The sequence below is a fragment of the Bombina bombina genome, chromosome 6 (assembly GCF_027579735.1).
Source record: "Bombina bombina isolate aBomBom1 chromosome 6, aBomBom1.pri, whole genome shotgun sequence".
Classification (NCBI taxonomy): Eukaryota; Metazoa; Chordata; class Amphibia; order Anura; family Bombinatoridae; genus Bombina; species Bombina bombina.
In genome coordinates, this window is record NC_069504.1 from 477,692,517 (window position 1) to 477,711,215 (window position 18,699).

The 18,699-nt window shown below is 40.1% G+C and overlaps 1 protein-coding gene across 4 annotated transcripts in view; it reads left to right on the forward strand.

Annotated features, from left to right (window-relative positions):
- DAPK2 (death associated protein kinase 2) overlaps positions 1-18,699 on the forward strand; it is a 169,112-nt gene that overhangs the window by 102,454 nt on the left and 47,959 nt on the right. For 3 of the 4 annotated variants that reach the window (XM_053717281.1, XM_053717282.1, XM_053717283.1), the window contains 2 exons: positions 1,583-1,628; positions 2,602-11,869. In XM_053717281.1, the coding sequence (XP_053573256.1) occupies positions 1,583-1,628; positions 2,602-3,246 (691 nt within the window). In that variant the 3' untranslated portion in view covers positions 3,247-11,869. Of the gene's footprint in view, positions 1-1,582; positions 1,629-2,601; positions 11,870-18,699 lie in introns of those variants that run through there. The other variant, XM_053717284.1, reaches the window with a different exon arrangement.

Genomic DNA, 18,699 nt, shown 5'->3' on the forward strand with positions numbered 1-18,699 from the left:
TGTAGTGCTCCAGATGCCTACCTAGGTATCTCTTCAACACAGAATATCATGGGAATGAAGCAAATTTGATATTAGAAGTAAATTGGAAGCTCTTTTAATATGGTATAGTCTGTCTGAATCACAAAATCATTTTTTGGGGGATTTATATCCCTAACCTTTTTCAGTGAACTTCTAGAACATATCTCACTAGGGTCTTGGTTGGCTACAGTGAGTCCTTACAGCCACATTATTGGCAATTACTTGCTAGTACTTTACCATGTAAGAAGCAATTATATTAGACTCATGAAATTTGTAATAATGAGCTGCATCCATTATCTTCTTCAAGGCTGTACTGCTAATTTTCTATCCATGTGCAATTAAGTTCAATTTATTGTCAACCTACATTTAATCCCTCCATTTATACAAAAAGAGTTATGAAAATAGTATATGTCTTTGAACTTCTTGTATTATTCTGTGGAAATAGATATTTGTTGCTCAAAATACCTAATGTAGAGTGTTTAGTATAAAAGTGTCAATGAAGTCATTTTTTCATTGTTGTATTTTGATATCTTTTACTGTTTTTGTTTTTGTTTGTTGTTTTAAATTGTACACAATAAACTATTGTTTTCATGAAAGTCCAGCAAGTATGGATCTATTACTTGGAATTATATATATATATATATATATATATACATACACAACAACATTTAAAATTAGGGGGAGGTAAAAAGTGAGTTTAAAATCCTCCACTACGCACAAAATATAGAGAAAGTAACACATTGTGTAGTTCATTAACAAATCTAGACAGACCAGACGGCTTGTTTTTCACACAGAAAATCTCTGAATTACATTGTTTCCAATGCAGCAAAGTATTCTGGGTAAAATATGCAAATGAGGTTCACAATCACACACTTTTTTACTTCAAGTCTGCTTTTCAGCAGATTCCCTTTACGCCACAGCATCGCTGTTCACACAGCTTATAAACTTAAAGGACCAGTCAACACTGTAGATTTGCATAATCAACAAATGCATGATAAGAAGACAATGCAAATAAGTAGTAGATTTTTGTTAAATAAATTGCAAAGTTATGTCTATTTCCACTCCCCCTGTATCATGTGGCAGCCATCAGCCAATCACAAATGCATATACGTATATGCAGTGAACTCTTGCACATGCTCAGTAGGAGTTGGTGACTCAAAAAGTGTAAATATAAAAAGACTGTGTACATTTTGTTAATGGAAGTAAGTTGTTTAAAATTGCATGCTGTATCTGAATCATGAAGTTTAATTTTGACTTGAGTGTCCCTTTAACTAGGGTTAGTGCAGTGATTCATATTTACACAAACTATATATATATATATAGTTTTATATATATATATATATATATATATATATATATACTGTATATATATTTTTTGTGTGTGTGTAAAATTATATTTTATTCGTTGCCCAAAGTTATTTTTGAACTTACAAATCAACCAACCTTCTGTAAATATTTATGCCCTTGGGCTATACATTCCTCAACATACAGAAACATGCAGTGTTTGTCAGTGTGTTTGACTCCCTAAGAAATGATCAGTAATAGAACTATTTTTCTATTTCAGGAATCGTCTTACTATCCAAGAAGCTGTGTCCCACCCCTGGATCACGGTGAGTTTATCTGAGTGTTTTATAATGTTCCATAAAAGTCTATGGTGTCTGTAGGTTCTTGAGCACCTGATATAAATCGGCTACTATCTGTGTGTCTGTGTGTCCTGTGTAATTCAGGAAGTAGCAATAAAACAGATTTTTGGAAAATGAATGCAATAATTTAGAACACATAAAATCATTTATAGGGACCGTCTACAATAGAATTTTTATTGTTTTAAAAGATAGATAATCCCTTTATTACCCATTCCCCAGGTTTGCATAACCAACATAGTTATATTAATATACTTTTTACCTCTGTGATTACCTTGTATATAGGAATCTTCTGACAGCCCCCTGATCACATGACTGTGACTATTTAAAATCTATTGAGTTGCATTTAGTACTGTGTTGTGCTAACTTTTAAATAACTTCCCGGGCGTGAACACATTGTTATCTATATGGCCCACATGAACTATCAGTCTTCTGTTGTGAAAAGCAAATAAAAAATCATGTGATTAAGAGGCTGTCAATAGAGCAATTGAAACAGGCAGACATTTAGAGGTTTAAATGTTATAAAGTATATTAATCTAACAATGTTGGTTGTGCAATGCTGGGGAACGGGTAGTAAAGGCATTATCTATCTTTTTAAACAATAACAATTTTTGTGTAGATTGTCCCTTTAAGGCAGAAATTTTATTCCATCTATTCTAAATGAACATTAGCTACACATCTTATTTTAATAAATGCACTGTGTTGCTGTATTGTGTGTGTTTATGTTATGGATTAAAATTAAATTAACTTGTCCAATATTTTGTACAATGCTAATACATTATTTATCTAACAAAAAAGATGCATGTTGAACTCTAATAAATCCAGGATAAGGTATGTATATTATTCTGGTTGGCCTCTCTGTGGCATGCTTTGGTGTGCTGAAGTATTCAGATAGCATTTACATGTTTCTCTGTTTAATAATGTCTTCATTTACTGTCTGAAGACCCTCCAGTCCAAAGAAGAAACTAAAGTTCATGACACTAAGAGAACAGCCATGCGGAAACTGAAGGCCAAGCGTCTGAAAGAATACACTATGAAGTCCCACTCAAGCATGCCACCCAACAACACCTACGTGAACTTTGAACGCTTTGCACAAGTAATAGAAGACCTCTCTAGTGCAGAAAGCGGGTTCAGTGTTTTGGCTGGGAGTAATGACTCCTTACAGGAGGACGTAGAAGCTCTGATCTCCATCTACAATGACAAAGAGACTTGGTACAAGGAGGAGAATGAGAACATCAGACACGAACTGTCCCAGCTGCGCTATGAATGTCGTAAAGTTGAGTCAATGAAGAAAACTCTTCACCAAGATATTTTCTCAGTGGGATCGAGTCTTGGAAACCTGTGTGGGAAATACTCTGACCTACAGTCTCGGTATGATACTCTAAGTCAGGAGATTGCTGAAGACGTTAAGTCTATCCAGGATTTAGTAGATGGCTTCCACGGAGGTGATGCAGGATATAGAGGCAGCAACTTTGCTTCTGTGTTTAACAGAGACCTCAATGAATCCCTTATGGATCTCCTAAACAGATCACACAGTGAAGACCTTCTAGAAGGGCTAAACCTTCGAATCACAGACTTTAGAATATAGCAGCAACTTATGATATCTACTGATCATGAAGATGTACTAACTAGTTCAGATATAATTTAATGAAAAGTATTTTAGATTTTGGTTATCATTGCCTTGTATTTATAATGTAAAGGGGTATCTTATAAATGTATATTTATTACACTTACACCAATTGCAAGTCCACAGTCGATTGCTGCACAGATTCACGGCGTATATTTTCTTAATGTATGTATGAAAATATTAAATATCTGTGAGCCTATCTATTTGTGTTTAAAAAAAGTACTGTAAAAGTATTCGGTTTAGAGAACAGCCATATATCCTGTACTTAAACAGCATGTTCTATTATTATGAAAATTATGTATTTATAAAGGGCCCCCATATCCCACAATGCTATAAGAGTGATTGCATTATGACAGGGTAAGGTTTACCAGTGACAATAAAAGGTTGAGTACAGTGCTCATGACTTAGCATCTGATATAGATCACCTTGTGCAAAGGATGTCTACAAGACATGTGTGCTAAAGAGCTCACACCCTAACTGAAGTATAAGGGGAACAGATGAGAACTGAGTTATTTGAGGTAAGAAATCTAGAGAAATAGGTTTACATAGTTAGTATGCATCGCTGAACAGTAATGTTTTAGGGAACTTTGTTCAAACCTGTTCAAATTTTATATAAACCTTTTACTGTAACTTATGGAATGTTGAGTTATAGTACAGGTACAAAACCATTTGTCTAAACTGCTAGGGACCAGAAAAGGTTTGGATTTTGGAATAGTTTGAATTAAAAAATATTTGTACACTTGCATCTGTAAAATGGAAAAGGGATAAAACCAATTGAAAAAAGTAAATTTATCTGATAAATTATTTTCTTTCTTGGTAGTGAAAGTCCACGAATTCCATTCTTACATATGGGAATACATCACCTGTCCACCCTTTCCTCCCAGTAGTTCATATCTGAGGATAGGGAAAGCAAGTGAAAGAAACAGGGGTGACGAGGTGGAAACTAGGACAGCCGCCATCAAGAGAAAAAGCAGGGAGGGTTTGTAGACTCACTACCAAGAGAGAAAATGATGTATCAGGTAAGCATAAATTTTGTTTTCTTTCTAATGGTAGTGACAGTCCACAAATTTCATTCTTACATATGGCAATCAATACTCAAAGCTATGGAGTCCAAAAATTATATGGATGGAATTAAAAAACAAGGCAGTTACCTAGTTGGTAGGCACCACCGCCTGTAGAGCTTTCCTGCCAAAATATGTCTTTGCAGAGGCAAAGACATCAAATTGATAACATTTTGTGAACGTATGATGAGAAGACCAGGTAGCAGCTTTGCAGATCTGTTCCACTGAAGCCTCATTCTTTAAAGCCCAGGACATAGAGACTGAACGGGTAGAATGAGCAGTAATACGAGCCGGAGGATGCCTTTAACCAAAAAGACAAGGAAACATCAGTAGCATTTTGACCCTTGCACTTACCAGAAAATAGTACAAATAAGCTTGATGATTGACAAAAATCCTTGGTAGCCTGAAGGTAAAACTTTAAGGCCCTTACCACAACCTCTATTTAGAAGAACAGGAATTAGGACACAAGACAGTACAATGATCTGCTGATTTATGTTGCCTGTCGACATCACCTTGGGTAGAAAGCCTGTTCTTAGCACGCCCTTATCCTGGTGAAACACCAAGTAAGGAGGGTCACACTGAAGTGCCAACAATTCTGAGACTCTTCGATCAGAAGAGATTGTCAATAAGATAAACACTTTCCAAGAAAGCAACTTAATATCAATAGAATGCATAGGCTCAAACAGAGCATGCTGTAAAACTTTGAGAACAAGGTTAAGGCTCCAAGGAGGAGCAATAGGTTTGATAACTGGCCTGATACTAACCAGAGGACTGAACATCGGGCAACTGTGCCAACCTTCTGTCAAACAAAACAAAAAGAGCCGAGATTTGGCTTTTAAGGGAACTAGACGAGAGACCCTTCTTGAGTCCCTCCTGAAGAAATTGAAGATTACACAGAATTTTTACTCTGTGCCACGAGAAACCGAAACCTTCCACACTTTGTGATAAATATATGCACCACTGTATAAGAGTGGCAGTTACAGACTCAGAGAAACCTCTTTGAGCTAGAGTCTGATGTTCAATCTCCACATAGTCAGCCTCAGAGAATCTAGATTTTGGTAAAAGAACGGACTGTGAGCCAGAAAGTCCACTCTCTGAGGAAGACACCATGGAGAAGCAAACGACAACCCTATGAGATCTTCATACTAAGTCCTGCATGGCCACACCGGAGGTATCAAAATCGACACTCTCCTTCTTGATCCGTGCAACAACCCGTGGAAGGAGAACTATAGAGGGAAACAGATAAACCAGGCTGTAGTCTCACGGAACCGCTTACACGTCCACCTCCGCCTGAGGATCCCTTGATCGAGATCCGTACCTTGGAAGTTTGAAATTGAGATGCAATGCCATGAAATCTATTTCCAGAGATCCCCACTGAAGAACAATCTGTTTGAATACCTCTTGATTTAGGAACCATTTCCCCGCGAGAAGAGCCTGCCAACTCAAGTAGTCTGCTTCTCAGTTCTCCACTCCTGGTATGTGAATTGCTGAAATTTAGGTTAGGATGTGAGACACTTTCCTCATTGCTAATGGGCTGCAAGTCCCCCCCTGATGGTTGACATATGCTACTGCCATGATATTGTCTGACTGGAGTCAAATAGAACGGACGGAACTCAGTTGGGGCCATGCTATAAGGGCATTGAAGATGGCTCTGAGCTCCAGAATAGGCAGAGACACTTCCTGAGGGGACCAAACACCTGGAGCCCCCCCCCCCCCAACCAGACAGGATGGGTGAAGGAAGCTCATTCCTTGCCTGATAGACTTGGGGTCCATCCACCAATATAGGGAGTCCCTGGTGACCGAGTCCAGATGAATCACCTGAGACAAATCCGAATGATCTCCATTCCACTGTCTGAGCATGCACAATTGTAGAGGTTGTAAATGAAAGCGAGCAACCGGCATTGTGTCTGATTTAGCTACCATTAATCCCACTACCTCTATACACTGAGCTACCGAAGGGTAAGGGGTAGTTTGAAGACACAAACATGCTAACTGAAGCTTGTTCGAGGTACAAGGGAACTCTTTTCTAGATTTATCTTCCAACCATGACTCTGAAAATACCAAAGTAATTTATCTGTGTGAGCGACGGCTGACTGCAAAGATGGAGCTTGAACCAAGGTATCGTCCAACTAAGGAACCACAGCGATCCCCTGCAGCCTGACAAACGCTAGAAGGGCCCCTAATACAGGTAGGGCTGTAAACTGGAAATGATTGTCCAGAAAGGCAAAACTGAGATACTGGTGATATTCTTGATGGATTGGGATGTGAAGGTATGCGTCCTTCAGATCCACCATTTTCATGAATTGTCCCTGAAGAACAAAAGGAAGAATAGATCTGACGGTCTCCATCTTGAAGGAGGATACTCTCAATAACTTGTTTAGATGTTTTATGTCCAGGATAGGGTGAAAGGTTCCTTTTTTATTTGGAACAACGTAAACTTTGAGTAGAAACCCTTTCCGTTCTCCTCCAAAGGAACTGGAACAATCACCCCCATGGACCGAAGGTCCGAAATGCCCTCCAGTTTGTGACACCCGGGACAAAAGAAACCTGCCTCTTGGAGGCTGAGATTGGAAACCTATCCTGTACCTATCCTGGATTTGGAGTCGGTCACCGATTTCTTGGTTTGCTTATTCTTGTTCCAGACTGGATTTGGCTTCCAGGTACACCTAAAAGGTTCAGACTTGGTCGAGGAAGGGGTTCTCTGACATTTGTTCTGATGAAAGGGCCGAAAGCGACCTACTGTCCTCCCTTTTTGTCTAGCCTTTTTGTTCTGAGGACGGAAGACTCCTTTCCCTCCAGTGACGGTAGACATAATGGAATTCAAGCCTGGGGGCATACTGCAGTATCCTAAGTACTAGAGCCCTCCGCTTGAGGCTGTGGACTCAGGACTGAAGATACAGCAGCATTTTGAGGGCCAGGGTTTACTGAATGAGATTGGAGAACATAAGATAAGCATGAACTGCTGAGCTGAGCCAGTGGACACACAATGTTTAACTTACAGAAAAGAACTTTATTTACATTAAGAATTATCTCTATCCCCTAACCTAATGGCTCCCCCACAGGAGAAAAGGCATGCCCACTAGGGACAAAAATCTACTATACTTTTAGAATATAAAAGTGTGAAATCTTAGTTATACAAGTACCTTATTACCCTGACAATTGTCATGCTCCAGATTAAAGCGTCTCTTACCCCCTCCTGCAGCCTGAAGGAACAGACTAGACGATCTCTCTGTAGTGGAGTTGCGCAGTATGTACAGCTGAATGGGAGGAAGAGGTGGAGTGCACGTCATGATTGTCTCGCAGCATGAAGGAGGTTAACTACCAAGCCACCGCAAGACGATTGCGCAGTGCTGTTCCACTAGAAATCAAACAGGACCTGTGGCGCGAAGCAGTCAGAAGAGCTCCGGTATCATCTGCATACCGGAGCTCTGACTGTATCCTGTTATGGTCCGTGCTTTTGATTGACAGTGCAATAAAGGAATGAAGGGGCTTGTATAGCCCATAACTGTGACAACAATACATGTACACTGTGTGAAAGGTAAACACAACCTTATCCCCATACACCAGGCACTAGCGCTAAACCCATGGACACTGTGTCCATAGCAGCAGAGACAAATAGTCTGTATGGCCCCATAACTTAAGAAAGCCACTTACCCTTCTGCTGTAGGTACAGACAATCACAAGACATAGGACCTGCAATAGTGTGCTAGACATCAGCTACACTTTCATTGACAGGCTAGGATCCATATGGGAGTACAGCACTTGCTTTCAGGAGGAGGCTAGGAACTTTCCTGCGACCCCTGTCCTATACTTAGAATCTGAGATAAACAAGGACAGCTGTAGCTACCCTACCCTCTCTTCTAGAAACTATCCATTGAGTGTTTTGAAATTGTAAGAAATCTTCTGCAGAGCACCTCTATCTGCCTACCTCCTAGATGAGGCAAAGAACTACTGGGAGGGAAGGGGAAGTAGGAGGGATAGTTGAATGCTTTCGGTGGGTGTCTTTGCTTCCTCTTGGTGGCCAAGTGATATATTCCCATATGTAAGAATGGATTATGTGGACTCTTACTACCATTAGAAAGAAAAACTATTTCTCATTTAGGCAATATTTACATGTCATAATATAGCTTATGCATACAACTTAAAGGTTGTTTCATATAATTTGTAATATTTTTGTATACATAGTACCACCAGAAAGATAGTACAGTAGTACAATCAGAAAGGCATAAGTTGTTGTTTTAAATAAATATAGACTTTCATTTACATTTTAGAACACAAGAGCAAACCAAAGACGCAACATTTTTAATATTTTTTTTTTTTTTAAATATTAATGAAAAAGTCTGTCTAGATTTCAGAATAATTCTGGATTTGGGAATTTGTACCTGTAATGGAAATTCTAATGATCACACTAAGTAATATCCACTAGACATTAGACATGTGCAGCCAAGAAAATGTTTTTCCAAATATTCAGTGAAATTCTTTTCCCCGAATATTTGGTGGCTGCACTATTCGGTATTCGGTTGGTTTAAAAAACGAAATGAATACTGAATTTTCCTTCAACATTTACATTCGTTTTCGTTAAAACTAAGGTAGGTGTTTCAAAGCTACAGGTGAAAATTTCACCTGTAGCTACGATACTTACCTTTTAATGTGCTCTGGATAGCATGGAGATCGTGTTAAGGTATTAACTGCTTAATTTTTTTTATAAATAAACGAATACTGATGATTCATTTGGATTTTCGTGACTAATGTGCATTCATCTGAAAATGAATGCACATCTCTACTAGACATGTACATTTGTCAGTTTTGTTAAAGGGACATTAAACCCAAAAATGTTCTTTTATGATTCTGATAGAGAATACAATTTTTAAAAAGTTTCAAATTTACTTCTATTATCAAATTTACTTCATTCTCATGTTATTCTTTGTTGAAGAGATACCTAGGTAGGTAGCGTGCACATGCCTGAAACCCTACATGACAGGAAATAGTGCTGCCATCAAGTGCTCTTCTTCTGAAAAGTGCAACACACTAAGATCTGTACAAATCCAAATCTGTGTGTTGCCATTTCGTGTGAAAATATCGGGCTCAGAAAAGAGCTGAATGCCGCAAGAGCAGCCACCTTTTCTCGCTTTTGGCAGGTAATGAAACTACTGAATGCACAAGTCTAATATCCACAGTGTCTGACTCAGGAAGATAAATTGTTAAGATTATGGGGTCAATTTATCAAGCTCCGTACGGAGCTTGATGACCCGTGTTTCTGGCGAGCCTTCACGCTCACCAGAAACAGAAGTTATGAAGCAGCGAGCGGTCTAAAGACCACTGCTCCATAACCTGTCTGCCTGCTCATAACCTGACACCCCCTACTAGCGGCCGGTTTTGCACCAGCAGTTCACAGGAACTGCTGATTCAATGATAAATGCCGACAGAGTATGCTGTCGGGATTTATCGATGTGCAGCGGACATGATACGCTACATCGTATCATGTCTGCTCTCACAATAATAAACTGACCCCTATGGGTCGACATGATTTATACATATATAGAAATTGTTAGTTTTCCTCCTGTTGGGTAATGTTCTGTATAATACATTTACATGTATCCTCTGGCAACAAACTTAAATCTGGATTTGCACAGATTTTACTGTGTTGCTGTTTCAGCTCTGAAAATATCCGGCAGGCATGTAGGGCCACCTTCTTCTGCATTCAGAGATATCCAAAACCACAGAATGCACACATCTAATGGAATAAACTTTCATTATTAATTTTGCTCCATATTTTATGTAATTAAGCTCTGATATTGGTTTTCTAATTCTCAGAACTTTAAATACACCCTGCAGTCCTTATAAGCCCTGCTAGCCCTGCTGAATATGTTTCCCTAATTGGTTTTAACTGATAACAAGTGGGGAAAAAATCCACTTTATACTAACATAATGACTGTGGATAACCTTGTTGTCTACAGACTCAAGCCCAGATTGGCACTTCCAATTAAGGCAAATTACAATTGCAACAAAGAAGATGTTAATTTGTTTTAAAAAGTGTTTAGGCTTTGCTGATATGTTATTCTTCAGCAACACAACAGAAAAAGTGTTTACTGTCCTTAAAGAATAAGTTAGAAAATGGCTCATAAATGACAGGGTTAAACTATATCTGTCTTATAATTTCAATCGTTCTTGTCATTTTCAGTCTGGCTCATTCCACTGCTCGCAGCAAGCATAATGAGATATGACACGATTACCTAAATGAGCTATTCATAAAGCAAACAAATTCTAAAAGAGATGACCTTTACTCAAAAAAAAAATTAATAATAATTGGGGTCATCCAATTTAGAAAAGTCAAATTTGCATATTTTGAGGACTCTGGGAATCTTTCCCAATGAGTGTTTGTTCCTATTTTGTGTGAATAACTATTTTTCTTTTGTATCTTTAAAAAGCGTTTTCTAAAAACAATCATCTCCTCCCGGCACTGCACAAAATTATTTAAAGGGGCATTGAACACTAAATACATTCTAGACATAAGGATGTATTCAAAGCAAATATTAGCCTGAAAAAAATAGGTAATGTATTTTTTTTTTTAATTAAATTAGTTTTTTAAATATTGAATAAATATGTGTAAAATGTTAGTTATTGAGGTGGTAAAGTTTAAAAACTGGTGGTAACATAAAAATTCACCATAGATTTTAATGGAGATAAATATTTTTACCACCAGTTTCCACAATCTACCTCATTAATGGAAAACTAGGCCTTAGCTGGGAAGTCTGTCTTCACTGTTGTGCAGCACAAGCTTGCAGAGTTATGCCCTCTGCCGTAGCATAAATAGAAGCTGCTCTGTTTCAGGGTAAATATGAGAAAACCTCCCTGTCTTTTAACACTTATTCATCCAATAGTTACATTCACATCTCTAAACACACCAGTAGCAACTACAACCCTAGCTGTTATGTCTATGCCTTTAAGAGAAGCTTGGAACTAAGCATATCCATGGATGGACCACCCAAAACCCAGATGGTTAAGCTCCCTGACTGATGGCAGAAATCTATAATCCATGTAAACATACCTGGGAAGAAATTGACATAGGATAATAGTCAGGTAAGGGTCAAAAAGAGAAAAGTTATGTGTCTTCCTTATTTAAAAACTTAAGCCACCAATCAGCAAGCGCTACCCAGGTGCTAAACCAAAAATGAGCCGGATCCTAAGCTTACATTCCTGCTTTTTAAAATAAAGATACCAAGAGAACAAATAATGATAATAGGAGTAAACTAGTAAACTAAAGTTGCTTAAAATTGCATGCTCCATCTGAATTATGAAAGAAAAAATTTGGGTTTAGTATCCCTTTAAGATCCCTGCTAAGTGACATGAAACCAGAAATTGGAAAACTGGTATCACTTCATCAAGCCTATCCATTGGATTAACAGTCTTTGAGCAGTGAAGTAATTACTAAATGGGGTTTATAAGACAATTGCACAGTGGCTAGCAAGGCTAACATCAAAAGATAATACAGTTTTAATAAAATTGAAGAAATTCTTTTAAAATTTGAGTATGTTTAATGTTATTCTATATTGTAGAGTGTCATTATCTTTATTAGGGGTTGTGCACTGCTGATCTGAATATTGGTTATGTTTAGGCGGACGCTGATGGTGAGCTTATAGAACCAAGGGGGCAGTGACCTGAAACAGTTAAAGAACCAATGGTTTTAAGGGTTGCTAAAAGGGACATTTTACACCAATTACATTTTTATATAACTGCACAGATACTGATCTAATAATCCAGTATAAAACTTTTTAAAAACTTACTTAGAAGCTCTCAGTTTAGCACTGTTGATGAGGTAAGGCTGGGACACCCATTGAAAGGGGCTTAGAAAGCTGGAAGAGCAGACACTCCCCTCCCCCGCATATGAAAAGACCAATTACACTAACAGGAGCAAGTAAGAATCTGTAGACTTCAAAATTTATCTGATATTTTGGGGCTTGGTTAGGAGTTTGAAAATCTGCAGAATGTTATTAAAAAATAAGCAAAACTATAGATTTTCAATAAACACAGATGGGCAATATAAATGGATCATTTACAAAACATTTATTCAAAGAAAAATCTAGTGTACATTGTCCCCTTTAAAGACAGTAGAATAGCATAATCAACAAGTGCATACTTTTTCCAGCCTCCTGTATCCTATACATATGCACATGCTTAGTAGTAGCTGGTGCCTCAGAGAGTGTGCATTTAAAAACACTGTGCATAATTTGATAATGAAAGAAAATTGGAAAGTTTATTTTAAAATTGCATGCTCTGACTGAATTGTGAACATTTAGGGCTAAATTACAAGTCGAGCGCTATTTTAATGTGCACCTGTAAAGGGGAAAATTTGCACGTTTAAGGGTACACATTAAATAACCAGCCATTACAAGTGCTCACGGGAGTGCTTTGCGCTTAGCTCAATTAACAAGAGGTCAGGAAAAAATCTGCCTCAATTGCCCCCCAAATAAAGTGGATAGTTCTTTTCAATAAATAAAAAATATAGCATTTATGGGGGTTAAAGTGAGGTGATGTGGGGTGTTTAACAAAGAAATATGGCACTGTAAGTGCCTATATATTGAGGTAAATGGGGACTGTGTTTGTACTCCACTAGGTGCTTTGCCGTGTCTCTATTGGAGCCTATAAAAGTGCACTCTTGTGAGCGCAAGGCATCCAGGCAATGCGAACGTGAAGTCGCATTCACATTGCGCCTAACTTGTATGCCAGCGCACATTTACGTATGCTGGTATTATTGAGTTGAGCGCAAATATAACACTTGCAAAAGCATAATATTGTGCTCCACTTGTAATCTAGCCCGTAATGTTGACTTAAGTGTCTCTTTTCAAACAATTTGCAACATTTTGAAAACCTAGGTACATATTTTGCTGTATGGCTTCTCTAGTGAGTGTGAGACAAAGCATCATTTTTACACAAAAGTAAAAGGTGTTTAATGTCACTATAATGTTGTGAATAATGAAAATAAAACTACAAACAAAAATTACTTGCACTGAAAAATCATCTCTTAGAATTTCCCAAAATGTTATTTTTACCCTCGCCTAGTTTTGCTCATCTATTCAGATACCCGCAATTATTTGGATACCGCTGAGAGAAACAAGGTTTTATGAGCTCCCACAATAACACATTGAAGGGCAAGTAAATTGAAAATGAAACTTAAATTGATTGGATAGAGCATGACATTTTAACCAGCTTTCAAATTTATTTATATTATCAATTTTGCTTAGTTCTCTTGGTATCCTTTGTTAAAGAGTAATCCTAGGTGAGCTGAGGGACGTGTCTTTGGCTATCTGACAGCAGTTTTTCCAACATTGTTTAAAGCAATGTTATACATACTGTAGTTGCAAGCACTGCTGCAATAGACTGCTATAGACACATGCACACTCCTTAGCTGCTATCAGTTTACCTTGCTTTACTCTTCAACAAAGAATACCAAGAGAAGAAAGCAAATTTAACAGGGGCGGAACTACAGGGGGTGCAGAGTACGCAACTGCGACTGGGCCCCTGAGGGTGGGGGCCCAGTTTTAATAAAAAAAAAAAAAATCCCCCCCCAATAAAAAACATTGACCTGCCACTGCCTGCACTGATAGCATGTGAGTGTGACGTGATGCTTAAATAGTTTCTCTGACTACAGGGATTAGTGTTTCACCCATTGGTGTTTATGTGTGTGTGTATGTGACTGTGTGTATGTGTGTGTATTTATGCATATATGTGTGTGTGTTTGTTTGTGGAACCAGCAAATTACAGACCTTGTTACTACAGCATGGGGGGGGGGGGTAAACAGTGTCACTATACAGTACAACTATATACAGTACGGGGCGGGCGGGCTGGACCATGTCACAGACTACTGTGGTCACTTTATAAAGTACAGGGGCGGGTAGGGTCAGGCCAACCATCTCACTGTCAGGATGCCAGGAATCAGACACCTTTATTAATAACAAAAAAATAATAAAAAGTCCACAAGTCAAATAACAAGCCAGGAGTCAAAACCAGAGCTGGTAGTCAGACGAGCCGAGTCAGGAGCCAAAGCGAATAGTCAGACGAGCCGGAATCGGTGCTCTGACAAAATGCAGAAGGACATTTGGCAGAAGGACATTTGGCAGATGGACATTTGGCTGACAGACAGAAAGCTAAAGAATGTTCCGATTTCGGCCGAGGGCAGATACGTTCCAGAGTGTTCTGTTCTAATCAGAGCCTCGGGCGCCGCAACTGCCTCTGGGAACCTTACCATGGGTCCCAGGCCGCACGTTTTGTAATTCTCTGTCTGGGAAATTATCTATCTATCAAAGCTATCTATTTATCTATCAAATCTATCTATCGTATCTATCAAATGTATCTATTGCATCTATTGATCTATCTATCTAATCTATGTATCTATCTATCTATCAAATCTATCTATCTCGTGCCGGACTGTTATCTGACAGCCACTTGTGTTTCGGCCAAATGTCCATCGGCCAAATGTCCATCAACCAAATGTCCGTCGGCCAAGTGTCTGTCGGCTAAAAGTCCGGCCACGGACGGAATCAGGAACAAGGAAAACAGCAAAGTCAGGAACAAGCCAGGGATCAGGAACCAGGAAGGACGTCAGACAGCCAGGTAATACACAGGAACTCTCACAAACAGGTCTAAAACAAAGCATACTGAACAGAGGCCCTTTAAATAATAAGTGATGACATCACAATTCTGAGACTGCATCCTGTCCCACACAGATGATGCACATCAGTCTGGCCATAAAAGGAAGTGCAGGAAATGAGCAGCATCCCCCACAATGCACCATAGTCAGCAAGAGAGGTGAGTAAAATGGCTGCCAGCAGCACATGGCAAACAAAACAGGGAAAAAACCCTGACAGTACCCTCCCCTCAACGAAGGAAGGCTCAGGCAGACGCCTACGATCAGCCTGGAACTTTTGACGCTGCATAGAACGATGAAGGCAATCCTGAATCTGCAACCACGTGGAACAGAGTTGCCGGAGATGCTCTTCCAAAGCCGGAATACCCTGAGACATGAATGAATCGGGCAACAAGGATGGTTGAAACCCATAATTCGCCATGAACGGGGATAACTTGGAGGAAGCATTAATAGCACTATTACGAGCAAACTCTGCTCAAGGTAACAGTTCAGACCAATTATTGTGGTGATCTGAGACATAGCAATGGAGGAACTGTTCCAGAGCTTGATTAGACCATTCCGCAGCCCCATTGGATTGAGGGTGATATGCCGAGGAGAAGGAAAGCTGGATCCCTATTTGAGCACAAAAGGTACGCCAAAATCTGGAGACAAACTGGCTACCCCGCTCCGACACTATCTCCTTGGGTAACCCATATAAACAGAAGACCTCCCGGGCAAAAATTCAAGCAAGCTCCTGAGCGGTAGGCAACTTCATCAAGGGAATGCAATGTGACATTTTAGAAAAACGGTCAACCACCATAAGGATAACAGTATTGCCATTGGAAACAGGTAGCTCGACAAAGAAGTCCATGGAAAGATGTGTCCAAGGACGCTCACCATTAGCAATAGGTTGAAGAAGACCCACAGGAAGACGTCGAGGAGTCTTATTCTGTGCACAAACTGAGCAGGAGGCAACATACGCAGCAACATCAGAACGAAGACCTGGCCACCAGAATTGTTGAGTGACAGACCAAATCAGTTGGTTCTTGCCTGGGTGACCTGCGGCTTTAGGATAGTGGTAAGTGTGCAAAAGTTTAGTTCAAAGATGCTCAGGAATAAAACACTTACCACTAGGTTTCTCAGGAGGTGCTTTGGTTTGTGCAGCCAGGATCTCCTCCCCCAAGGGAGAAGTCAAATTAGTACGTATGGTAGCTAAAATATGGTCAGGAGGTATAACAGGAGTAGGTACAGACTCCTGGTGTGAGTGGAGTAAGTAGAGCGCTGGAAACAGTGATTCCAAACACCTCACAGTAAATGAGTCCTTCAGACTTATTTTGTGTTTATACGAGAATGGGGGAGTGGGGCGTGAGGGCGCTAGTGAAAGCTTAAGAAATCTAATTGGTGAAAGTTTCACACAATATGTGTCTGTGTAGTCAATGTCTGCTCGACTAATTACTCTGATTATATAAAACCAAATTTTCAGTGTTAATTTATATAAATATATAATTTGTGTTATGCTCGTTAAATAACACAAATTATAACACAAATTATATATTTATATAAATTAACACTGAAAATTTGGTTTTATATAATCAGAGTAATTAGTCGAGCAGACATTGACTACACAGACACATATTGTGTGAAACTTTCACCAATTAGATTTCTTAAGCTTTCACTAGCGCCCTCACGCCCCACTCCCCCATTCTCGTATAGGTACAGACTCCTCCTTGGACGAAAATTGTCGAGAGAGGGCATCGGCCCTAACATTCTTACTACCAGGCAGGTAGGAGACCACATAATTAAACCGAGACAAAAATAGCGCCCATCTGGCCTGTCGGGGCAACAAACATTTTGGTTCAGATAGATAAGTTAAATTCTTGTGGTCAGTAAGAATGAGCACTGGCACGCTAGTACCCTCGAGAAGATGCCTCCATTCCTTGAGTGCCCAAATTATGGCCAGTAATTCCCTGTTGCCAATTTCATAATTGCACTCCGCTGGAGACAATTTCTTAGAGAAGAAACCACACGGATGCAAGGAACCATCAGGCGTAGGACGTTGAGACAAGAGGGCACCTACTCCAGTCTCAGACGCATCGACCTCAAGAACGAAAGGCAGGACAGGGTTAGGATGAGCCAGAACTGGAGCGGCAGCAAAGGCAGTCTTAAGACTATCAAAGGCCTTAATGGCAGTAGGTGACCAATGGAGTGGATCATTCTCTTTATGGGTCATGTCTGTGATAGGTTTGACCAAGGAAGAAAAGTTTTTAATAAACTTTCTATAGTAATTGGCGAACCCCAAAAAACATTGAATAGACCGAAGACCAACTGGGCGAGGCCACTGCAGAACTGCAGATAACTTATCAGGATCCATGGAGAACTCTGCAACGGAGATAACATAACCTAGGAAGGTTACTTGAGTCTGATGGAACTCACATTTCTCGAGTTTACAAAACAGGCCATTCTCACGTAGTCTCTGAAGTCTCTGAAGCCTCAAGTGTGGGTGAGTGTATGAGGATGTTGTCTAAGTACACCACAACACACTGTTGCAACATATCTCGTAGGACATCATTAATAAAATCCTGGAAAACAGCAGGAGCATTACATAGGCCAAAGGACATTACAAGATACTCATAATGCCGCTCCTGGTGTTAAACGCTGTTTTCCATTCGTGGCCCTCCTTGAGCCTAACGAGATTGTACGCTCCTCTCAAATCAAGTTTAATAAAGACCGTAGCTCCCTTGAGGCGGTCAAAGAGTTCCGTAATGAGCGGAATAGGGTAAGCATTCTTAATGGTAAGACGATTAAGACCCCTATAATCGATGCATGGTCTTAACTCGCTACCCTTTTTCTTCACAAAGAAGAAGCCAGCCCCTGCAGGAGAGCAGGATTTGCGGATGATCCCCCACGACAGAGCATCGGCAACATACTCCTCCATAGCACAATTCTCTGCAACAGACAAAGGGTAAACCCGGCCCCAAGGAGGAATGGCTCTGGGTTGCAGGTCTATGGCACAATCGTAAGACCGGTAAGGAGGCAACGTACCAGCACGCACCTTGTCAAAAACGTCTAGGACTCTCGGTACTCCTCTGGCAATTGAGATTCCGAAGAAGTGCACAAGACTTTAACTGGTTTCCGAAGACTAGAGGAAATACATTGCAGGGACCACGACAAAATTTCGGACCTGCGCCAGTCGAGACTGGGATTGTGCTTTTGGAGCCAGGGATAACCCAGAACAACCGGAAAATGCGGAGAGTTTATCACCTGGAACTGGAGGGTTTCAAAATGGAGCGCCCCAACAGCCATGGACAACGGAGCAGTTTCGTGAGTAACGAGTGCGGGCTGAAGGGACAATAGCAAGCGGAACGGACTGAGGCAAAACAGGAATGGAGTGCTTTGATACAAAAGCACTGTCAATGAAATAGCCTGCAGCACCGGAGTCAACAAGAGCCTGGGTGACTATGGAGGAGTCCACCCAGGAAAGGACAACCGTGACCAAAGGTTTCTCCTTAAGCGGTTCCGCGGACGAGGATAAACCACCCAAGGTCTGCCCCCAACAGGACCTTAGATGTGAGCATTTCCTGGCCGTGTAGGACAAGAGTTCAAAAGGTGGCCCTGTAACCCACAATAGAGGCAGAGACCCTCCCTCCTCCTAAAGGCCCTCTCCGCCGTGGAGAGACACGTGAATCCCAACTGCATCGGCTCAGCAGTACCTGGTGACTCGGGACCAGG